Source organism: Haplochromis burtoni, unplaced genomic scaffold, assembly GCF_018398535.1.
Source record: "Haplochromis burtoni strain Fernald_Lab_line unplaced genomic scaffold, NCSU_Asbu1 Contig_134, whole genome shotgun sequence".
Classification (NCBI taxonomy): Eukaryota; Metazoa; Chordata; class Actinopteri; order Cichliformes; family Cichlidae; genus Haplochromis; species Haplochromis burtoni.
In genome coordinates this window covers 1,272,195-1,290,111 of record NW_024582495.1, presented here as the reverse complement: position 1 = coordinate 1,290,111, position 17,917 = coordinate 1,272,195, and the positions used below count along the sequence as shown (strand labels likewise).

Genomic DNA, 17,917 nt, shown 5'->3' with positions numbered 1-17,917 from the left:
GTGCATACTGTGCGATCGTTTGTCTTATCAGGATACAGGGTTGTTTGTGCTTGTACGAGCAAACACAAGACATCTTTTTCTTTTTCTCACACCAGATCCTCATTGTATGCCAATGTGTTTTTCTGTGTCTTTCTCTTTGCCCAGATAACCAGTTCAGAATGTCTATCCTGGAGCGCTTGGAGCAGATGGAGAGGAGGATGGCAGAGATGGCCAGCCACCAGCAAGCAAGCGGTGCAGGGAGTGGTGGAGCTGGGGGAGGAACCGGGGGAGGAGGGGGAGGAGGAGGAGGAGGTGGTGGTGGAGGAGGTGGTGGAGGAGCTGGCGGTGGAGGCAACAATAACCAGTCACAGGTAAAGAGCCACATCATACCCCTTGTGTTGTGCTGAATGACAGTCACTGTGCTTGTCACCATGGACAGCAACCGTACAAACAGTATATGCAGCAACCAATAACGATCTGCTGTTTTGTGTCTTTGAGTGTGTATCTGGCCAAACGCAAGCCAGCAGCTCCTTTGAGAGCCGTGTTGTGGTGGTCTGCGAGAAGATGATGAGCAGAGCTTGCTGGGCCAAGTCCAAGCATTTAATCCACTCCAAGACCTTCAGAGGCATGACACTTCTTCATCTGGCTGCAGGCCAGGGCTACGCCACCCTCATCCAGACACTCATCAAGTGGCGGTAAGAACATAATTCTCTAGTACTGGGCAATGGCGCTTTGTTCTGTAATTGATGTGCACATTAAAACAGAAGTGAGATGCTAATTGTTTCCTTTTTTACCAACCAGTACAAAGCATGCTGATAGCATTGATTTGGAGTTAGAAGTGGACCCTCTCAATGTGGATCACTTCTCGTGCACACCTCTGGTAAGGGAACTGAATTTAACATAAGACAATGCAAACAAAAATGAAGAAAACCCTGGCTTGTGGTACAGATTAGCTCATTTTTGCTTTTTCTGCTTTTTTGTGTCCATCTGTATTTTATCTAGATGTGGGCCTGTGCGCTGGGTCACCTGGAGGCAGCGGTGGTACTGTACAAATGGGACAGACGTGCCCTAGCTATCCCAGATTCTCTGGGCCGCTTACCCCTGTCAATCGCCCGCTCACGTGGCCATACCAAATTGGCAGAGTGTCTGGAGCAGTTACAGAGGGAAGAGCAGCAACCGCCAGCCCCTCTACCATCTACAACTCGCATGTCTTTTTCCCCAGCCCCTGATGCCCCCACCACAGACAGCTGGATGGTCAGCTGGGCAAACACCAGTGTAGTAGCACCAAGTGGCAAGAAAGGATGTCCTGCTACCACAACAACCACACCCAGCACTACCAGCCTCAATCCAGGTTAGCAGAATGGAAGAAAAGTCACTGACTGTGAGATGCTTTATTTTCTGATATTCTGTTGCCATTTTCACACATTAATCAGATCAGAGCATTATCCAAAGTTGCCCCGTCTCAATGTAGCTGAGAACAGGAAATAGTCTGCTTGAGATACGTTCCCGCTGTCGGACATACTTTGCTTGATTTAGTTCGTAGTGATTCCTGGATAGAGTGTGCAGGAGTCAGAAAATATGTTGCCCACTCACTCTTCACTTAGCATCACACTGACTTTTTACCAGCGAGCTGCAGTGCATGTGTGAAAACAGCTTATAACAAACAAAATGTTTATTAGTGTGCTCTGCAGCTAATTGTTACATGTTGTGTGTTATACTTTTCTTTTTTTTTGCAGACTTGAGAAGGCCAAGGTCAGAACCCTCCAACTACTACAGCAGCGAGGGCCAAAGAGACCTCCCACTAGCTAAAAAACATAAACCCAACCCAGAACTGTTTCAAACTCGGCCTGACAAGGCCATGTCTGTTCCTTTGAGCCTGGAGCAGCAACAGCTGCACAAGCTGTCCTCGAGCACTAAGAGCCTGTCCTCAGAAGTCCTGAGCTCAGACAAAGGACTGTCTACTGGAGGCAGCACAGGGACAACAAGATGGACCTCCAGAGAGAGTTTCTCCAGCAGCAGCAACTTGGGAAGGAAGGCGCTGGGTGTCAGTGGAGGCAGCAGCTTGGGGAAGGAGAAACTGGCCAATCGGTTACGGCAGCGGGAACAGTTAGGGATGCTAGTGATGTCAGAAAGTGAAATGGCTGATTCAGAGCTGCTATCATATCGGGAGGATCTAGAGAACCAGGACTGCCTCACACAGATGGATGACCTGCAGGTGAGAGTAATAATTTAAAAAAAAAACATTCAATGTGGTCAGCTGATTGTGTAGAGCATGGCAAGTATTACCAATCAATTGGTATGAGCCAATTGATGGTGCTGCTAAAGATTCTACAGCAGAAATGATGTACCATCTGATACAATATCAAATACAAGGCACATCACATTTAGTAAGTAACATTTGGCAGAAAAGTTTCAGTTCTAGCAGATCTTATGAATTCAGAAAACATTTTAAAATAAAATTTCAAATAAAAGTAAAAAGAACATTTGCAAACTTGCGTAAAACCACGTGTCAGGGTGTGGCACCACTTTGATAGGGTGACATACAATACAGCTACACAATCATCATTAAAGAAAGCTTTGCAGCATTATAACCTACCACTAACAACCACCATTTTTTTTTTGTAAGTTTTTTTTTCTGGCCTCCTGCATTCAGCAGGCAGAATACACCAGGCCTGGCATTCTGTCGATGCCCGTCACTGCATAATAAACTCTCTTTATTGATCCACTTCAATAGCCAAGGAATTGTTCCAGGGATTCAGTCTAACTACTCCTCTTACAAATGAAGTGTTATTTTTACCCTCCAGAAATATCACTGTCATCATTTTTATCCCTCTCTCCTTTCTGTTTCCCCTCTCGAATCCGCATTATTGTCGCAGCACCAAACAATTAAATTTGCATGACTACACCATAGTAAAACATAATAGGTAGTCTCTCAAACTGTATATACAGTAGAAAAAATACACTGACTCCTCACGGGTTTTCTTTTTTTTTTCTTAATAAAACAGGTAAATATGATGACTCTGGCTGAGCACATAATTGAAGCAACGCCAGAGAGAATCAAAAGGGAGAACTTCACCGCTGCAGACTCTGTGCCCTTAGACACATCAGGGGTCAGCAACACCATGAACTGGCTGGCCAACTACCTGGGAGACGTAGAACAGCTGCCAAGCATCATACATCTACGGTAAGATTCACCGTGGTGCAAGGAATAGATATAAATATAGCCAACTGGATATGCAGTACCCAGTATATTGCATATCTAGTATGCCCTCCCACCTGTTTGAATATTTTCTCTTTTTTTCTGTGCTTTGTCTGAAGGTACCTGATTTAATGTGATTTAATAGATAGACAGCCAAAGAGAACACATTTGTACATATATGGCTTTTAGAATAACTTTCATTTTAAGTTTAATGTACTAGCTTTAAACATAATACTATAAAGGATTAACCGAAAGTGTAAAAGAATGGGATGTCAAGCTAAAGACAGGCACTGTCTGATTTGAAAGGTGCAGTGTCAGATGTTTGTGTACTGGCTGTGAGTTTGCAAGGAGTTATATTGTTAGTTGTCGAATTGCTTTATAAAGCTGCAAGATGTAACGCAGTGTAAAAATGGTAAATAGTTTCCTTTCTTTTAGACTTAATGTAAACTGTAGAATATATAGAATTGAAGAGAAGATATGTGTCATTATCCTTCCTCAGATCTCTGTATAATGAACCCCTGACCCCATCATCAAACCCCAGTTTGAGCCCCGGAGGGTCTCCGTTGAGAGAGGGCCCCCTGGAAAGGTCAACACTTCCTTCCCCAGCTGACTGGAGTGAGTTCATCAATGCCTCCAACAGCAAAGTGGAGCGAGACCTGGCCCAGCTGACTCTGTCGGATCCAGAGCAGAGAGAGCTATATGAGGCGGCCCGCCTAGTCCAAACTGCCTTCCGCAAGTACAAGGTACAGGCCCCGGTGCTCTGGTGCCATAAGCTGTGGACTGGTGTGAAATAGATGAAACTGTTTTTGGTTTCAGGCCAGATGTTGAAGAGTTCACTTTTGTTTTTGTTTGACTCCATATGGTACTTTGTTGTAGTAAAGGGCAAGATTTTGATGTGGTTGATTTCATGTATTTTTTTTTCTTGAGATGTACTGTTTCTAATCATGGTTAATATCTATCTTTGTGTCATTCTCTGTTCTTCTGCTAATATACGCATTACAACATATACAGAAAAATATACAAATATGTCCCTGTGGTTTCAGCATGGGAAAGGTGTGGCTTGAGCAGAGCATGGCCTTGCTTAGAAGAACGACTGCACTGTCCCTTGTGTCCCTGCTGCACTTAGACACAATTACGCTAATGCTCTCCTACTTCCTCTTTGTCTCTGTCTCTCTCTCTAAGTTAGACGTATGGAGCCTGCTACTGCCTGTTTTAAACTAGCTATCAAAACACCAGTCCTTTTCCCCTTGCCCGATCCCATTCCTCAACTCCTTACCCTCCCCATAGCTACTTTTAATAAGTTTTCGTATGACAAACTGTTCACTGTCGTTCACAGTCGTCTGTTGTGCCCATCTGCCAGCTGATGCAGAGGTGGACCTTTGTCTCTCTGTCTCCCTCTCTCTCTCTTTCTCGAAAACCTCCCCAATTTTCACGTGGGTCTGGTTCACCAGGCGTGGACTTATTCCAGGGTGGCATTCACATGCTAGTGAACCATGTCACCAGGAGACCTCAGGGACACAGAGCCACTAATATCCTCTGTGGCAAAAATGGGCTCTGTTTAAACTTCTGACCTATACCACTTTACTCTCCAACAGGGGCGGCCGCTCAGAGAGCAACAAGAGGTAGCTGCTGCTGTTATACAACGTTGTTACAAGAAGTACAAACAGGTAGGCACCATAGTGCGTAATGTCTGAAGTTTTCAAAACATAGCCAAATCTACATCAGCGTTTACGTCTCAGTACTTCATTCATTATCTTTCCCTTTTCCCATTTACAAGCTAACATGGATAGCCTTGAAGGTAAAATGTTCTCATTGCCATCAGCTGATGTAATCACCACACTTGTTGGTTGTGTTCTTCCACAGTGTGAAGCCATAGCACTGTTCGTCAGCAGTAACGTATTGCTTTGTTCATGTCGGCAGTATGCACTTTATAAGAAGATGACGCAGGCCGCCATCCTTATCCAGAGTAAATTCCGCAGCTACCACGAACAGAAGAAGTTCCAGCAGAGCAAGAGGGCTGCCGTGCTCATTCAGCAATACTACCGCAGCTACAAGGAGTTTGGCAGGCTGAAGCCACACCACCGCGGGGCTGCTGCTGCTCTGGTGCAGCACAAACTAAGGTAGACGTTCATCCACGTACTGAATTAACTGAATCACTCGAATCTATTCATTCTGAAGCTGAGACATTATATTAATGAAGCGACCGCTTTGTTAAACTACATTATACAAAATGATGTTCTTGATTTATTGGACTTGACTTTGTGAAAATACCCTTTTAATGAGAGAAGTCTAAGCACTTTGGAGATGACTCATAGTCATTTTCAGTTTATTAATTGTAGTGTGTTTTAAATGGGCACCTTTTAGAGTTTCAGTGAAAGATAAAAGTTAAACTGTGGCTCTGCAAAAGATGCTTTTCCGGACAGTGAGACGCTGTTGTCTGTCTGGTGTTTCATAGAAGTAGTCTGCTCACAAAGAGGCAGGATCAGGCTGCCAGGAAGATTATGAGGTTCCTACGACGTTGTCGCCACAGGTAGGCTCTGTCACTGTCTCAAACACACGATAACATACTCATTTATACATAGGCTAGATAGAGTTCACTGTCAGATTTACTGCAGCGGTTGGCCTAAAAGAATAATATCTCATTGAGATGATCAGTTAGTCATTGTAGAAATTGCTGCCATGTTTTCATCCATCTCTAGATTATTTTTTTTAACTCTGTGTAATGATTTTATTTTTGTGGAAAATAAATGGGTAGTTAGAAATGTCCCCAACACCTAAGCTCCACCTCCCTTCCCCTCACTATACCTGGCCCCCACCCGTTCTCGCCCCCTCCTTCACAGTACCTACTGTGTGCTAATAGCTGTCTGGTATTGTTTTGCTGTTTATGCCAAGCCCCTTGATGGACCATAGACTGTTCAAGCGGGTGAGTGCAGCCTCAGCAACTCAGTTCGTGCCTCTCTTTCTCTCTCTCTCTCTCGCTTTCTCTCTTTCTCGCTGTTTATTCCGTATGCCTCTTTCTCTCTTACTTCCTGTTATGTCTCACTCTTTAATAATACAATTATCTCCTCCTGAGGTCTCAGCATTCGCATTCTCTCCCTCCTTTCCTCACTCATTTTCTCTTTTTGCTCTTTCTCTCCCACCACCTTACCCACCCTTCCTCATTATCCATCACTATTGCTTGATGCCTGCTTGCATGAAGGCTGCCGACTGGAGCCACAGGTGGACTGAGAAGCTCAGATTTAGAGCAGAACATATCAAACTAACAACTTGCTTATGAATGACAAAATCACAGAAACACTTAACAGATACTACTTTGACTCTCTTTATCTCTGTCTTTCTCTCCTTGGAAATTACTTTTTGTTTATGTTTTTTTTCTTTTCAGCTTTTTGTGGTTATGCAGTTTGAGAGAACAGGAGGCTTTTTCTCAACCATCTTTTATTCTGCTGCATGACAAGTGGTGACAACTATGGGCCTTGCTTTTATACCTTTAGGCATGCTATGGGCCTGGTGTTTCTCAAGTAGCTGTCTGTCTGGCTGGCTGACTGTGTGCAATGTTTCTAGCCACTCGACAGACCGCGAGGGGATTTAACCCCTCTCTAACTTCTGTTTACTAAAACTGTGTGAAGCTGTGTTATGCCCACTGAATCATCAAGACAAACCAATAAATAAGCCAATAGTGTACTAAAAGATTCACCTAAATGGGGAAATGGTGCAAATATTGTATGCATAACTTAACCTCTGATTCTGAGACTTTAAGATTACATGTGTTTACTCTTTTTTGGATTAGTTGTATGTTGTTCAAAACTAGATTACCATGCTTTTAGAGCAGATTAGATTGTTAATGTTACCACCTGTTATTGCAAGTGTGTCCTCTGTACTGTGATATAGGTTTGAAGCCGTTACAGAAAACAAAAAAACCCCACACATATAGTATAAAATAGTTTATTTCTAACACCAGGACAACAACACACAGCTTTAATGGATCCATACCTCCAGGCAGTATACCAGCTCAGCATGACAAGATCCACCACTGCATCTAATCATGCAGCATCACAGTCTGCTTCTCTTCAATACATACATGTTGTAGTATTGGTCTTCTCAGAGCTAGTCTAAATCCAACCAGAGCTAGTCTAAATCCATTACAAAGTGGTGGTTGTTTACCATAAAGTTAGCCTTTACGGTAAAGCTAATTGTTGTAACAGGCACTACTTGACTGATAATGAATCAGTCCTTTGTGGAAAGTTTAACTTTGTTTAATCTGCTATTGTTCATAAAATTTAGTGTAATAATGCATGGATTTTAGGCATAATGATACTGAGCAATAATTCAATCTGTCAGAATACCACATACTGGTAGATTAGCTGAGAAAAACTGTAATTATTATTAACAATATTGTGATAATACTGTTTATGTATCTGTATTTATTTTGTCACATTTAATCCCACTTCTAAATATTTTGTTTTTACTAGTAATGACTCTGTAATTATGCTATAACAGTTCCTTTTGTTCATTACAAAGTGAAAGCATTCTGACCAACATTTCCTTTCACAGATGGGCTGTACTTCCTACTACTGGGCTGGTTTGATATTTTTATGTGTATGTGACTTAGTAAACTCAAATCATGGCTGTTGCATTCATGGACACTTTGTTTTTTTCTGTGTTCCAGGGTGAAAGAATTGAAAAGGGCCAGGGAACATGAGACCCCTCAGAAGAGCTCCCTTGCGATGTGACATCACTCTCCTGACTCCTCTTTTCTTTTTTGTTTGTACCCGAGACATTTTACAAGAGAAACTGACAGAAAAAAAAAAAGAAACATCACCAATGCAAGCACTGCAATTATTACTACTACTGCAGTGTTACTGGTTCAACTGCGATTACATATACAACAGCATTTTTTTCACATATCTATTCTTTCCACTGACTTGATTTTGGTTGGAGAGTGGCAACTTCTACAGGATTATAAACTAAAAGGGTAGGGGTGGGGGTGCAGAACATTAGCTTCTTGGCATTTTTTGCACTTTTTCATGGATTGCTTTGTCTTTTTTTGAATATGAAGAGGATTTGGACAGTGAAGGAAGCAAACGCGGGACAAGAGGTGTAAACTGTGGCTGCTGCAGAAGATCTCAGAGGACAGAGAGACCATGCCGAAATACTCTGAGCTCTAATTGTATTTCATAATTTTTTAAGTGACCAATCAATTCATTTGAAGAAGGGATTTTTTTTTACCAAATATATTAATAACCCACACGCCCACTTCTATCCACTGCTGTAGATTAATATTCAGCTTAGCTCAACAATTCCTCCTGTCCCACTGTGCTCTACCCCACCAGTCTACCCACACAGGTGGAGCTACAAATGAATGTAGTTGGGGGTTTACCATACTGAAGCAGATGGGGGATCAAATATTTGTTTTAAGATTTCTTTAAAAAAAAACAACTATGCTTTATCATATATATATTGTCACTTTATTACTTGAATTGTTCCACACTGTCCAATGTATTTCTTCCATCATGTCCAATGTATTGGTGATCTGTATCTTCAGGCTATATGTTGTTAAATCCTACCAAGAAAAAAATGCATGACTTCTTGGCAAGAAAAGTCTTTGCTTGTGTGCTTTGGTCTAGTCTTTCAGCCTATCCTCTGGTTTTGGTTTTGTTTCCACTCTATTGGTCCACATATCTGTACTCTTCTCTATGAATTCCAACATTTCATTGATGAAGCTATCCCTGTATTGTCTGATTTCTTTGTATTTCATTTTGGTTTGCCTTGTTGGTTTGATTGCTTCTTCGAAACCTACAAAGTGGAAAAAAACCTGGCTTATTTTGTGTTGTAATGGTTATGGTCATGCAGGTTATTACTGTTTTTTTGAAGTGAACTTCAGAGCCTGTGAAGGTTTTTGAGGGGAAGATCACATACATTGCCTTGACGTCTTAGAGATTCTTTGAGGGGTCCCTAAGCTTGTCCCAAAATAGGGGTTTGACAAATCCATATTTTTGACAATTGAGCGATTTCTGTATATAAAGAAGGCTGAAAGTACGTAGGGATTAAAAAAAAAACATGTACCCAAGGGGGATTGTATTTTAGAAATATATTATTTTATTCATTAAAATGGGTCAAAAACAGGTAAGAGACAAAAACAGAATATTTGTATAGTTTCGTTTGAATGCCTAAGAAGTATGGTTGTATTGTTTGTATATAGTGTAAATACCTGGGATAAAAATGAGCTATGTGCATGAAAAGTATGAACAGAGTCAAAAGGGAAAAAAACAACAAAAGCAGTAGTGGCTATGCTCTGTAAAATTAAAACTATTTCACTATTAGAGTATTTTATTTTATTTTGATTGTTCTTGAGAAGAACATTTTGCTAAAGCATGATATTATTGCAATATGAAAAAATAAAAAATACTGTATTTAGTGTTAGGAGAAGTCTTCAAAATTATCTTAAAACAAGTATGGTTGTGTTTATTTTATTTTATTTTCATTTCTTTCTTTTGGGCTACCAAGAACCTTTTGCCAATGGTGCCAAGGTATGTGAATGCTATATAGCTTAAGAAGAAAATTAAGTTAATTTTTGCAGAACAGATAATCATCCAGTGAAATACACACTAGCACTGAAGATCATCACATCAAAACTGGCAGAGGATCGCAAAAACGTTGAGGTACACAGTTTGCAAAGAAAGTCATATTCGTGCTGAAAGCATTTAAGTCTGTCACGCGTGCACCATTTCTACAGATAAATAGAGCATTTATCAATCACCGAACACACCGTAACAAAGTTGAGTTACTTTTTTTGTTGTCATTGCAAATGGAATGTGCTGATTTCTCATTGCTGAGGTATTATCTGATCTTTAAGATTGTAAATGGCAGCCTTGCCCGTGGTGGACATATAAAACAATTCACATTGTTACTCTGTCCCTGAAAAAGATGGGAGTAAACATGCAAACTTTAATTTACAATGTGCTGCATCGACCGACACTTGGAGAATTCAGAGTTGTTCCTCGTAGTCGAGTAGTGACGGGTGTTTCTCTGTACGGTGTTTCGGTTAAAAGCACTGGATCAAGGCTGCCAGAGTCTAAATGTATATGTTGTATTCCATGTCAGAAAAACGCGTTTAGTTAAAAACCACATGTAGCATTATGTCCATGACCACATTTCTTTGCCAAGCAGCTGAAAACAAGTTTGCAAAATGAACTGTGCCAGCAGTCAAAGGTGCTAAAATGATTCTAAACAGAAGGATGGCACTGAAAGTAGTCACTGTCCTCACTACAGAGTCCAAACAACTGCAGAAACTAAAGTGCAAACCAGTGCACTAGTGCCATTTGTAATTATGAAAGATAAGATGCATTTTGTGCATTGGGTTATTTATAAAATGATAGTATAGCAGAGAAAATGTAATTGGGATGGAGGAACAATTTGAGAGATAACAACAGTAAAGCTGCTGGTTCAGAGGTGCCTGTTGGCTGCTGTTTAATCCCTATTATATATTACCACCATAAAGTCTATCCTGTATCCAAGTATTGATACGTGATTATTCAGCCAAGTGCCACTGGAAAACTTGAGTTTTGTTTAGTGAACTGTTGTCATGTTTGTTAAATTATAATTAAGCCAAATGTGTATTTTTCCAATTTATTTACTTGAGTCACTGTTTTTTTAATTGTTTGTTTTTTGCTGTTGTTTTTCCAGTCACCTGATATGTAAACGTAATTTCCAGAGTGTTTATGTAGGAAGTGCCTATATTCATATCCTAAAAACAGTAATCCAGTTTCAGAATACTTGCATTGTATCTGAGGTTGATGTGAGAGAACGCGGTCACCCACAGACAGTGCTCTATCTTCCACATAAATACACACGATCGCCACTGTTATACCATTCCACTCACCAAAGCCACAATTATATGCCTGCACACAACACTTATAATACAGCACTCAAGCTTGTCAACATGCTAGCTTTTTTCTTTCTTTGTTTTTGTCTTCTTTTCCATTTTTTGTTGGAACAGCTTGTTAAAAACCACATTTAGAAATGCCACTACTGGAGTTTGTTGCCTTGCATTCATCCTCTAGTCTGTGGTTAGAATGCGTAGCCAATGCAATGTTGCGGCAAAAAGGAGAAGGATTTATTATGCTTGCATGGGTAAAATAGTTAACTGGGTGACAGAAGTGCACCTAAAGCATGCTTATTTTCCTAGAATCGGTAGTCAGATAGACTTGTTAAAGGACTTACTGTTCTGTAAAGCAATGAACATTGGTTTGAGGTGTCACAGAACTCAGAAAGACAGAGGGCATGTGACTGAAGGGCAAACCTACTAATTGAGCCAGTGATCAATACTCAGTAGCTACTGATGATTTCATGGCAAAGCATGAGGACGGGATTGTTTTTAGACAAGCTCTAACTTTTTGTTTTGTTTTTGTTTTTTAAAATCCTTTTTAATCAGTAGATTCCCAACTTCAAATAAGACAAAAGGACAAGGGTAGAGACATTGTGACAGTATATATAGCAACTAAGTGACACACGGTACACACAAACACACGCACAAGACACTGCACAGCACACATGCTGACATGTCAGGTGTCAATTTCACTTGTACATTGAGTGGTGAAGGCAGCATTGTTATTATTTATTTATTTATTTTTACCCAGACTGAGGGACTGGTTCACCTCCCTTCTGCATTTTACTCAGGGTGCCAAAACGGGGAGGAGGAAACAGAGCAGGACATGTGATTCACAGCAAGAGAAGCTGAAATTCAAAACCCCTTCTAGCAGACAAACAGGTTCACCAGTGCAAGAGTGAAATCTTTAACACGGCTTGCTGTAGTGTATGAACAGTTTCCTCAAAATAACCTCAGTACACACAGTACTCGAGCCCTGAAATGATGGTTGTTTATGTATATGTCTTTAAGATAAATGATTTGACGCTTTTTCGTAGAAAGCTGTCATATTATTGTGTAACTTTGGCCACTTCTTTAGGCCTTTATAATTCATTTAGGTGACAGTGTAGAGGGTATTTATGATTAAGAGTGTAGCTGTATGAAAAGCTTAAATCTTGTTTTTACTGCCATTTGTGAATGGGACGGCAGGTTAGCTGACAGTATTACTAATTTCGAGATGTTCTGTGAATTGACCTGAGAATCTGCCTTTCCTCCTCTTCTTTTTCCGAAGCACCCCAACCAGAGAAAGGTAGGCACATCAGGACAACAGAACACAAACAGATTTACAGTATATTCCACTTGTTGACACAGAGCAATAAAGAACTATTTTGTGGAGACCTTATAGACCTAGCAAAGTTTAAAATGATTGGACACATGTAGTCGACTTACTCTTATGCAAATGCCAGTATTGCAAGACAAGCATTCAGTAGTTTATGGACAGCAATTATATGGCACCCTTTACCGAACTGCACGTTTTCATCAATTCCAAACTGAGAAGAAAAAAAAAGGCCCTGCTTTGATAGAAAGCCATGGGTCCTCGACACTTTGCATGTGAACTAGTGTTAGATCTATTTTCCTCTCCTCTATAGCTGTCTTTCTCTCTGTCTTTCCCTGTTATGTGACCCAATTTTTCTCCGCTCCCAACCCCTATCTTTAAAAGTTTCATGTCCTCTTGGTTCTCCTAATGTGTTTTGCTTTCCTCCTTTTTCTCCCCTTCTCTTGTTTGTAAGTTTTATTTTTGTAATTGTGCATGTACAAGCGTCACTGACTCGATGGATATGTTTAAAAAAAAAAAAAAAAGAGATTTCAGCTGCTGAAGCCATGCAAAACGTTTTGAATTGCCCTTAAAATATGGAAGATGTTTTCTGAATGCTTTATATTCTTTCTGCTGTAAAATAATAAAAAAAGGAAAAAATGAAGAAAACTCGAGAACCAACTTTGCAAAGTCTTTTTGTTTCCTTTTTCTTAATTTACGGAAGGCATAGTGGGTTCACCTTTTACCAAGAAAAGACAAATACATGATTTATTTACAATATTTTTTATTTCTGTTCAACGAACAGTGCTATATAATCTTTGACTTTCACGTCTAAAAGAAATTTAGCCATACATTGGACAACCAATGACTTTATATGTGCATTTCACAGTTCTAACTAAACCCTAATAAATCATCTGAAAGCCCCTTAGCAATATGTTTCAATCACAGATGGGGCATTTTGTGTATGTCTGTGTGCGCGTGTGAGGGTGTGCGACTGCACATGCACTTTATGCATGTGAGGTATTTCTTATTTATTTTGGCTGCATGTGCCAGTGTGAGTGTAAGATGTTTGATTTTTTTTCTTTCAGTGCAAGCCCTGCCTCGTGCCTGTTTTCAGCCACTGTTTTAGACACAGTACTTCCAGAAACACTCTGAATTCCCTCCTCTCTTCCTGAACTGTTTCCGGATGCCCAGCACATGGCTGAAAGGATTTAGGAGACTTTGTTTCTCCAACAGGACCTGAAAGACAAGATAAAGCGATTTAGTGAATTATTCACAGGGTGTTGCTCACATTACTTTGATGTTTTAGGAATAACATTCACTGAAAACCTACCTCTCTTTTGAGCCCCCTAGGAAGCAGACCTGTTGTTCTGACACCTGAGAGAAAAGAAAACATGGTAAACATATGCTGATAGCTTAGCTGTGTTTCTGTGAATGTCAGTAGAGTTCATTTAAAACAGATGTACTGTACTTTTTCTACTCTTATGATGATGGTTGCTAACGTTAGACACGGCCATGGTTTGTATGTGCAAGTAATTCCTGTGACCCTAAAGTTTAGGCCCTGTGTGCTCATTGTCAGACTATTTTTTCTGCTCTTAGATCTGCATGATGTGAAAATAGGGGATCTCATAAAAGTACATAGATATGTTCATTTGGTCATCTCAGGCACTCGCCTCTGTTTGAAAGGGGCAAAGCTACTCTAGCAGAACACAGCATATGAAGTATATGAAGCTCAAAATGTGCAAATGAGCTTTAAAAATAAGTAGTGCTTTAGTAAGCATATTACTATGTAACTGTGTATGAATCCACATCTAAAGCACACTCTTTTCTGCAAAATTATGTCATGTAAAGTCACGTTTGGTCAATGCACGTTTCTTACCATCTCTGTTGATCTCGCCAGATATTAGAGTGGAATATCTAGGGCCTGTACCGTCCTGCTCAGAGAGAGGCAGGTCATCCAGACTGCTGATTCCTCGGTCCTCCGCTGATACTGAGGAGAACCAAACAAGCCCACACAGTTGGTAGGAACACCATTGAGAGGTACGGATTCGTGCTGTGAACATTTTGTAATCTAATTCTCACTGGTAATCACAATAAAGCATTCGAAATAATTGAACAAAAACTCAATCTCCTCTCTGATGGCAGAACTTTGGCATGTGAACTTTGGCAGAGCAATCATTGTTCAACACTGCAGCTCTAAAGTAATTACTTCAAGGCCCCAGGACATGACTAGCTTGCCATTAATCGTTGCAAATTATGTTTTATTACTAAAAATGCTAATCAAGGGACTGACACAGGGAATTACTTTGTATAACAGCTATAATAAAGATATTACTTTCCACTCACCAGGTCCTGGATACGGCATCTCAGCAGATTCTGTAATGGGGTGGGCCAGCAGTGGGCTTGAGGCCACAAGCACAAAGGCCCAGGAGAGAAGATGGTTACACTTCATCAGTGCTGATGGAAGTGGCTCTGATTTGCACAGAGGGTGAAAAGGAGAAATCTACGTGCTCTGCTGATCCTAACGGTGTTATATAGTTGAAGCTGTAGCCTAACCCCTTCCCACCCACTTCCTGCATGATGCACAGCAGACACAGACCTTTTCTTGCTGCTACGGACGACAACATCATCCAGAGTCGCACTCTTGTGATAAATCAACAGGTGACTTATAGTCTCAATAAAAAAAAGATGTGAGTTGGCCCATTCTTCAAGGGCATAGTCATATTTTACCTGCTCTTAAGGTTGATTGAATGTTTTTTTACTGACTTTGTAAAAGATATCGAGGCAGGTGTTTAAGATGTCACGTCAGTGTAATCCCACGAGGGAGCAGATGGAGAAACAGGGCAGACAAATGACTAATATTTTTATACTACTAGCTCATTAAACTCTTGGACCATTTGAATCCTCTGGCTGTATCTCTGCAAACAAAGCCCAGCAAACCCCTAATAAATCTGTAATTATTTAGAGAGGTGGAGTGGACATGTTAAAATGTTGAGGGCCATGTTGTCTATAAGCCGTCTGACATTTTAAGACAACAAGAAAATGCTTCCATGGACCACTGAATCAGACTGATTGATGCATTTTATTTAGAAGCCTGGCGGTTTTAAGCTTTTATATCTGTGCTTTCACGTCTTAGTCATGCAGTAAAACGAAACTTTACGAGTACACCAAGCATCACTGCTCAGCCTAACAGAGGCTTGGCTATTGAGTATGAGATGGGTGATGGGGGATGGGGGGGCAGTTATTTACAAAGTCATATTTTGCACCTCTCTGTGTAATTTGTATATTTATTAGATGTATGACATCAGCGTTCAGTCCCTGATAATGAGAGCCAATGAAGCAACAGTGACATTTTATTTTATGCTTTGCATGCCAGACACTCCATTAGGTGTTGCTATATATCATGAAATGCAATTAAAATTTATATTCTGAATTAGTCGAGGCCAGTGTGCCAATTCCAAGTTATTTCAGCATCTATAATAGACTATGGCTCCCCCAAACTTGATGTTTTTCCTACTCTATGCAGTCCTTTTGACAATTTAATCAAGAATTTCCTCCAGGCATCGGTGTTTTTGGGAAAACATTTTTAATTGCATTTTATAATAGCATTTTTAATGCAGTGTCGCCTGATCGCCATATTCACTAAATCTTTGAATGATATTATGTACTGTAGATGGTGAGATATTCAAAATCTTTCCAACTTTACATTGAGGAACATTACTCTCAAAGTTTTCCACAATTTTTAGATGCAGTTTTTGTTTTTCGCAGATTGGTGAACTTCTGCCCATCTTTACTTCCCAGATACTCTGCCTCTTTAGGATGCTCTTTTTATGTCTAATCATGTTACTGACCTGTTTCCAGTTCAGAATGTTTGTCCAGTTGCTTCTTTTTAATACCACTGACCTTTTCAGCCTTTTTTTTAGCCTTCTTCCAACTTTTTTCAGACATGTTGTGGCCATCAATTGCAAAATGAGCTATAAAATTTTCATAAATCAGTAAAACGTGTCTGTTTACACATTTTTATGTTCTGGTGTGAATAAAATATGAATTTATAAGATGTGCAAAAATGATGTTTGGTTTATTCACATTTTACACAGCATCACAACTTTTGGAAATTGAGATTGTACTAAAGTTTATTTGAAGCATGTATAAGATTTTATCTGGCTGAATTAGACAACTGAAATTTCTCAGTAAATCACATGATAGGGTTGGGCTGGTTTCTCTGTGGGTTCACCCGAAACCTTGGCTGATTGTGACCCACACCCGTTTTCACACCTTGGCTCTCGTGATTAGGTAGAGGATCAATAGGGGGTCGACAACCCTCCCATGGAGCTTAAAATCTGGGAAAAAAGACTCAAACTCTTTCATGGCATGCATTTTTAATTTCTCTTTGCTATTTGGGCTGATTGGGCAAAATTTAGTATTGTGCTCTAGACAACCCAAAATGTGATGTCTACACACCAGGTCCTAGGAGGTTAAAGAAGTCCAGACACTTTTCTTTCCAAGCTCCTTAGACTACGATGACCTGGATGACTGAGAACCTTTAAGATAAGATAAGAGATAAGAAAAGATAAAACTTTATTAATCCCTCGGGTGGGTTCCTCTGGGAAATTCGGTTTCCAAAAGCACAGCACCGACAGAAGTTACAGTTACAGAATATTATACACACACACACACACACACACACACACACACACACAAACACAACACACACACACACACACACACACACACACACACACACACACATAACAAACAAGTATTGCACAGTGAGGTGAAGAGGCACTACAGCTTAGTTGTTCCCCCCTCCTTTGTCCTCCTGTTTCCCCTCCCTCTCCCCTCCAGAGAGGAGTTAAACAGTCTGATGGCGTGTGGGACAAAGGAGTTTTTAAGTCTGTTAGTTCTTGTCTTGGGGAGAAGCAACCTGTCACTGAACAGACTCTTCTGGTTGTTTATGGCCGTGTGCAGAGGATGCCCAGCATTGTCCATAATGTCCAGCAGTTTTTTTAGTGTCCTTTTCTCTGCCACTGTCACCAGAGTGTCCAGCTTCATGCCGACCACAGAGCCAGCCTTCCTGATCAGTTTCTCCAGCCTAGATGAGTCCCTCTTTGCTGTGCTGCTCCCCCAGCACACCACAGCTTAGAAAAGTACTCAAGCAACCACCGACTGGTAAAACATCCTCAGGAGCTTCCTGCAGATGTTAAAAGACCTCAGCCTCCTGAGGAAGTACAGTCGGCTTTGGGCTTTTTTATACAGGTGCTCTGTGTTGCATGACCAGTCCAGTTTATTGTCCACCCACAGCACGAGGTACTTGTACTTGTTGACCACCTCCACCTCCTCCCCCTCTATCTGAACCGGCAGTGGACCTTCTCTGGACCTCCCGAAGTCCACAATCAGTTCCTTAGTCTTTGAGGTGTTGAGTTGCAGGTGGTTTGTGGGACTCCATGCGACAAAGTTCCTCACCAGACTTCTGTACTCCTCTTCCTGATCATCCCAGATACACCCCATGATGGCTGTGTCATCTGCAAACTTCTGAATGTGGCATAATTCAGAGTTGTAG

The 17,917-nt window shown here is 40.7% G+C and overlaps 2 protein-coding genes across 12 annotated transcripts in view; one reads left to right on the top strand and one right to left on the bottom strand.

The window, feature by feature from the left end:
• camta1a (calmodulin binding transcription activator 1a) overlaps nucleotides 1-13,038 on the top strand; it is a 281,386-nt gene extending 268,348 nt beyond the window's left edge. For 7 of the 11 annotated variants that reach the window (XM_014336280.2, XM_005930732.3, XM_005930729.3 and 4 more), the window contains 13 exons: nucleotides 145-350; nucleotides 478-674; nucleotides 781-859; nucleotides 982-1,330; nucleotides 1,716-2,194; nucleotides 2,985-3,163; nucleotides 3,678-3,921; nucleotides 4,774-4,845; nucleotides 4,956-4,976; nucleotides 5,099-5,298; nucleotides 5,634-5,708; nucleotides 6,071-6,101; nucleotides 7,845-13,038. In XM_014336280.2, the coding sequence (XP_014191766.1) occupies nucleotides 145-350; nucleotides 478-674; nucleotides 781-859; nucleotides 982-1,330; nucleotides 1,716-2,194; nucleotides 2,985-3,163; nucleotides 3,678-3,921; nucleotides 4,774-4,845; nucleotides 4,956-4,976; nucleotides 5,099-5,298; nucleotides 5,634-5,708; nucleotides 6,071-6,101; nucleotides 7,845-7,877 (2,165 nt within the window). In that variant the 3' untranslated portion in view covers nucleotides 7,878-13,038. The remainder of the gene's footprint in view (nucleotides 1-144; nucleotides 351-477; nucleotides 675-780; nucleotides 860-981; nucleotides 1,331-1,715; nucleotides 2,195-2,984; nucleotides 3,164-3,677; nucleotides 3,922-4,773; nucleotides 4,846-4,955; nucleotides 4,977-5,098; nucleotides 5,299-5,633; nucleotides 5,709-6,070; nucleotides 6,102-7,844) is intronic. The other 4 variants (XM_042224287.1, XM_042224288.1, XM_005930733.3 and 1 more) reach the window with 4 other exon arrangements.
• A 63-nt stretch (nucleotides 13,039-13,101) lies between these two features.
• LOC102298981 (urotensin-2) lies at nucleotides 13,102-14,920 on the bottom strand. Its single transcript, XM_005930727.2, has 4 exons — nucleotides 14,704-14,920; nucleotides 14,237-14,347; nucleotides 13,691-13,734; nucleotides 13,102-13,596 (listed from the first exon to the last, which is right to left on the bottom strand). Exons 1-4 carry the CDS (start codon nucleotides 14,807-14,809, stop codon nucleotides 13,483-13,485), a joined length of 375 nt encoding a protein of 124 aa, XP_005930789.1. The 5' UTR covers nucleotides 14,810-14,920; the 3' UTR covers nucleotides 13,102-13,482.
• Nucleotides 14,921-17,917: the final 2,997 nt, after the last annotated feature.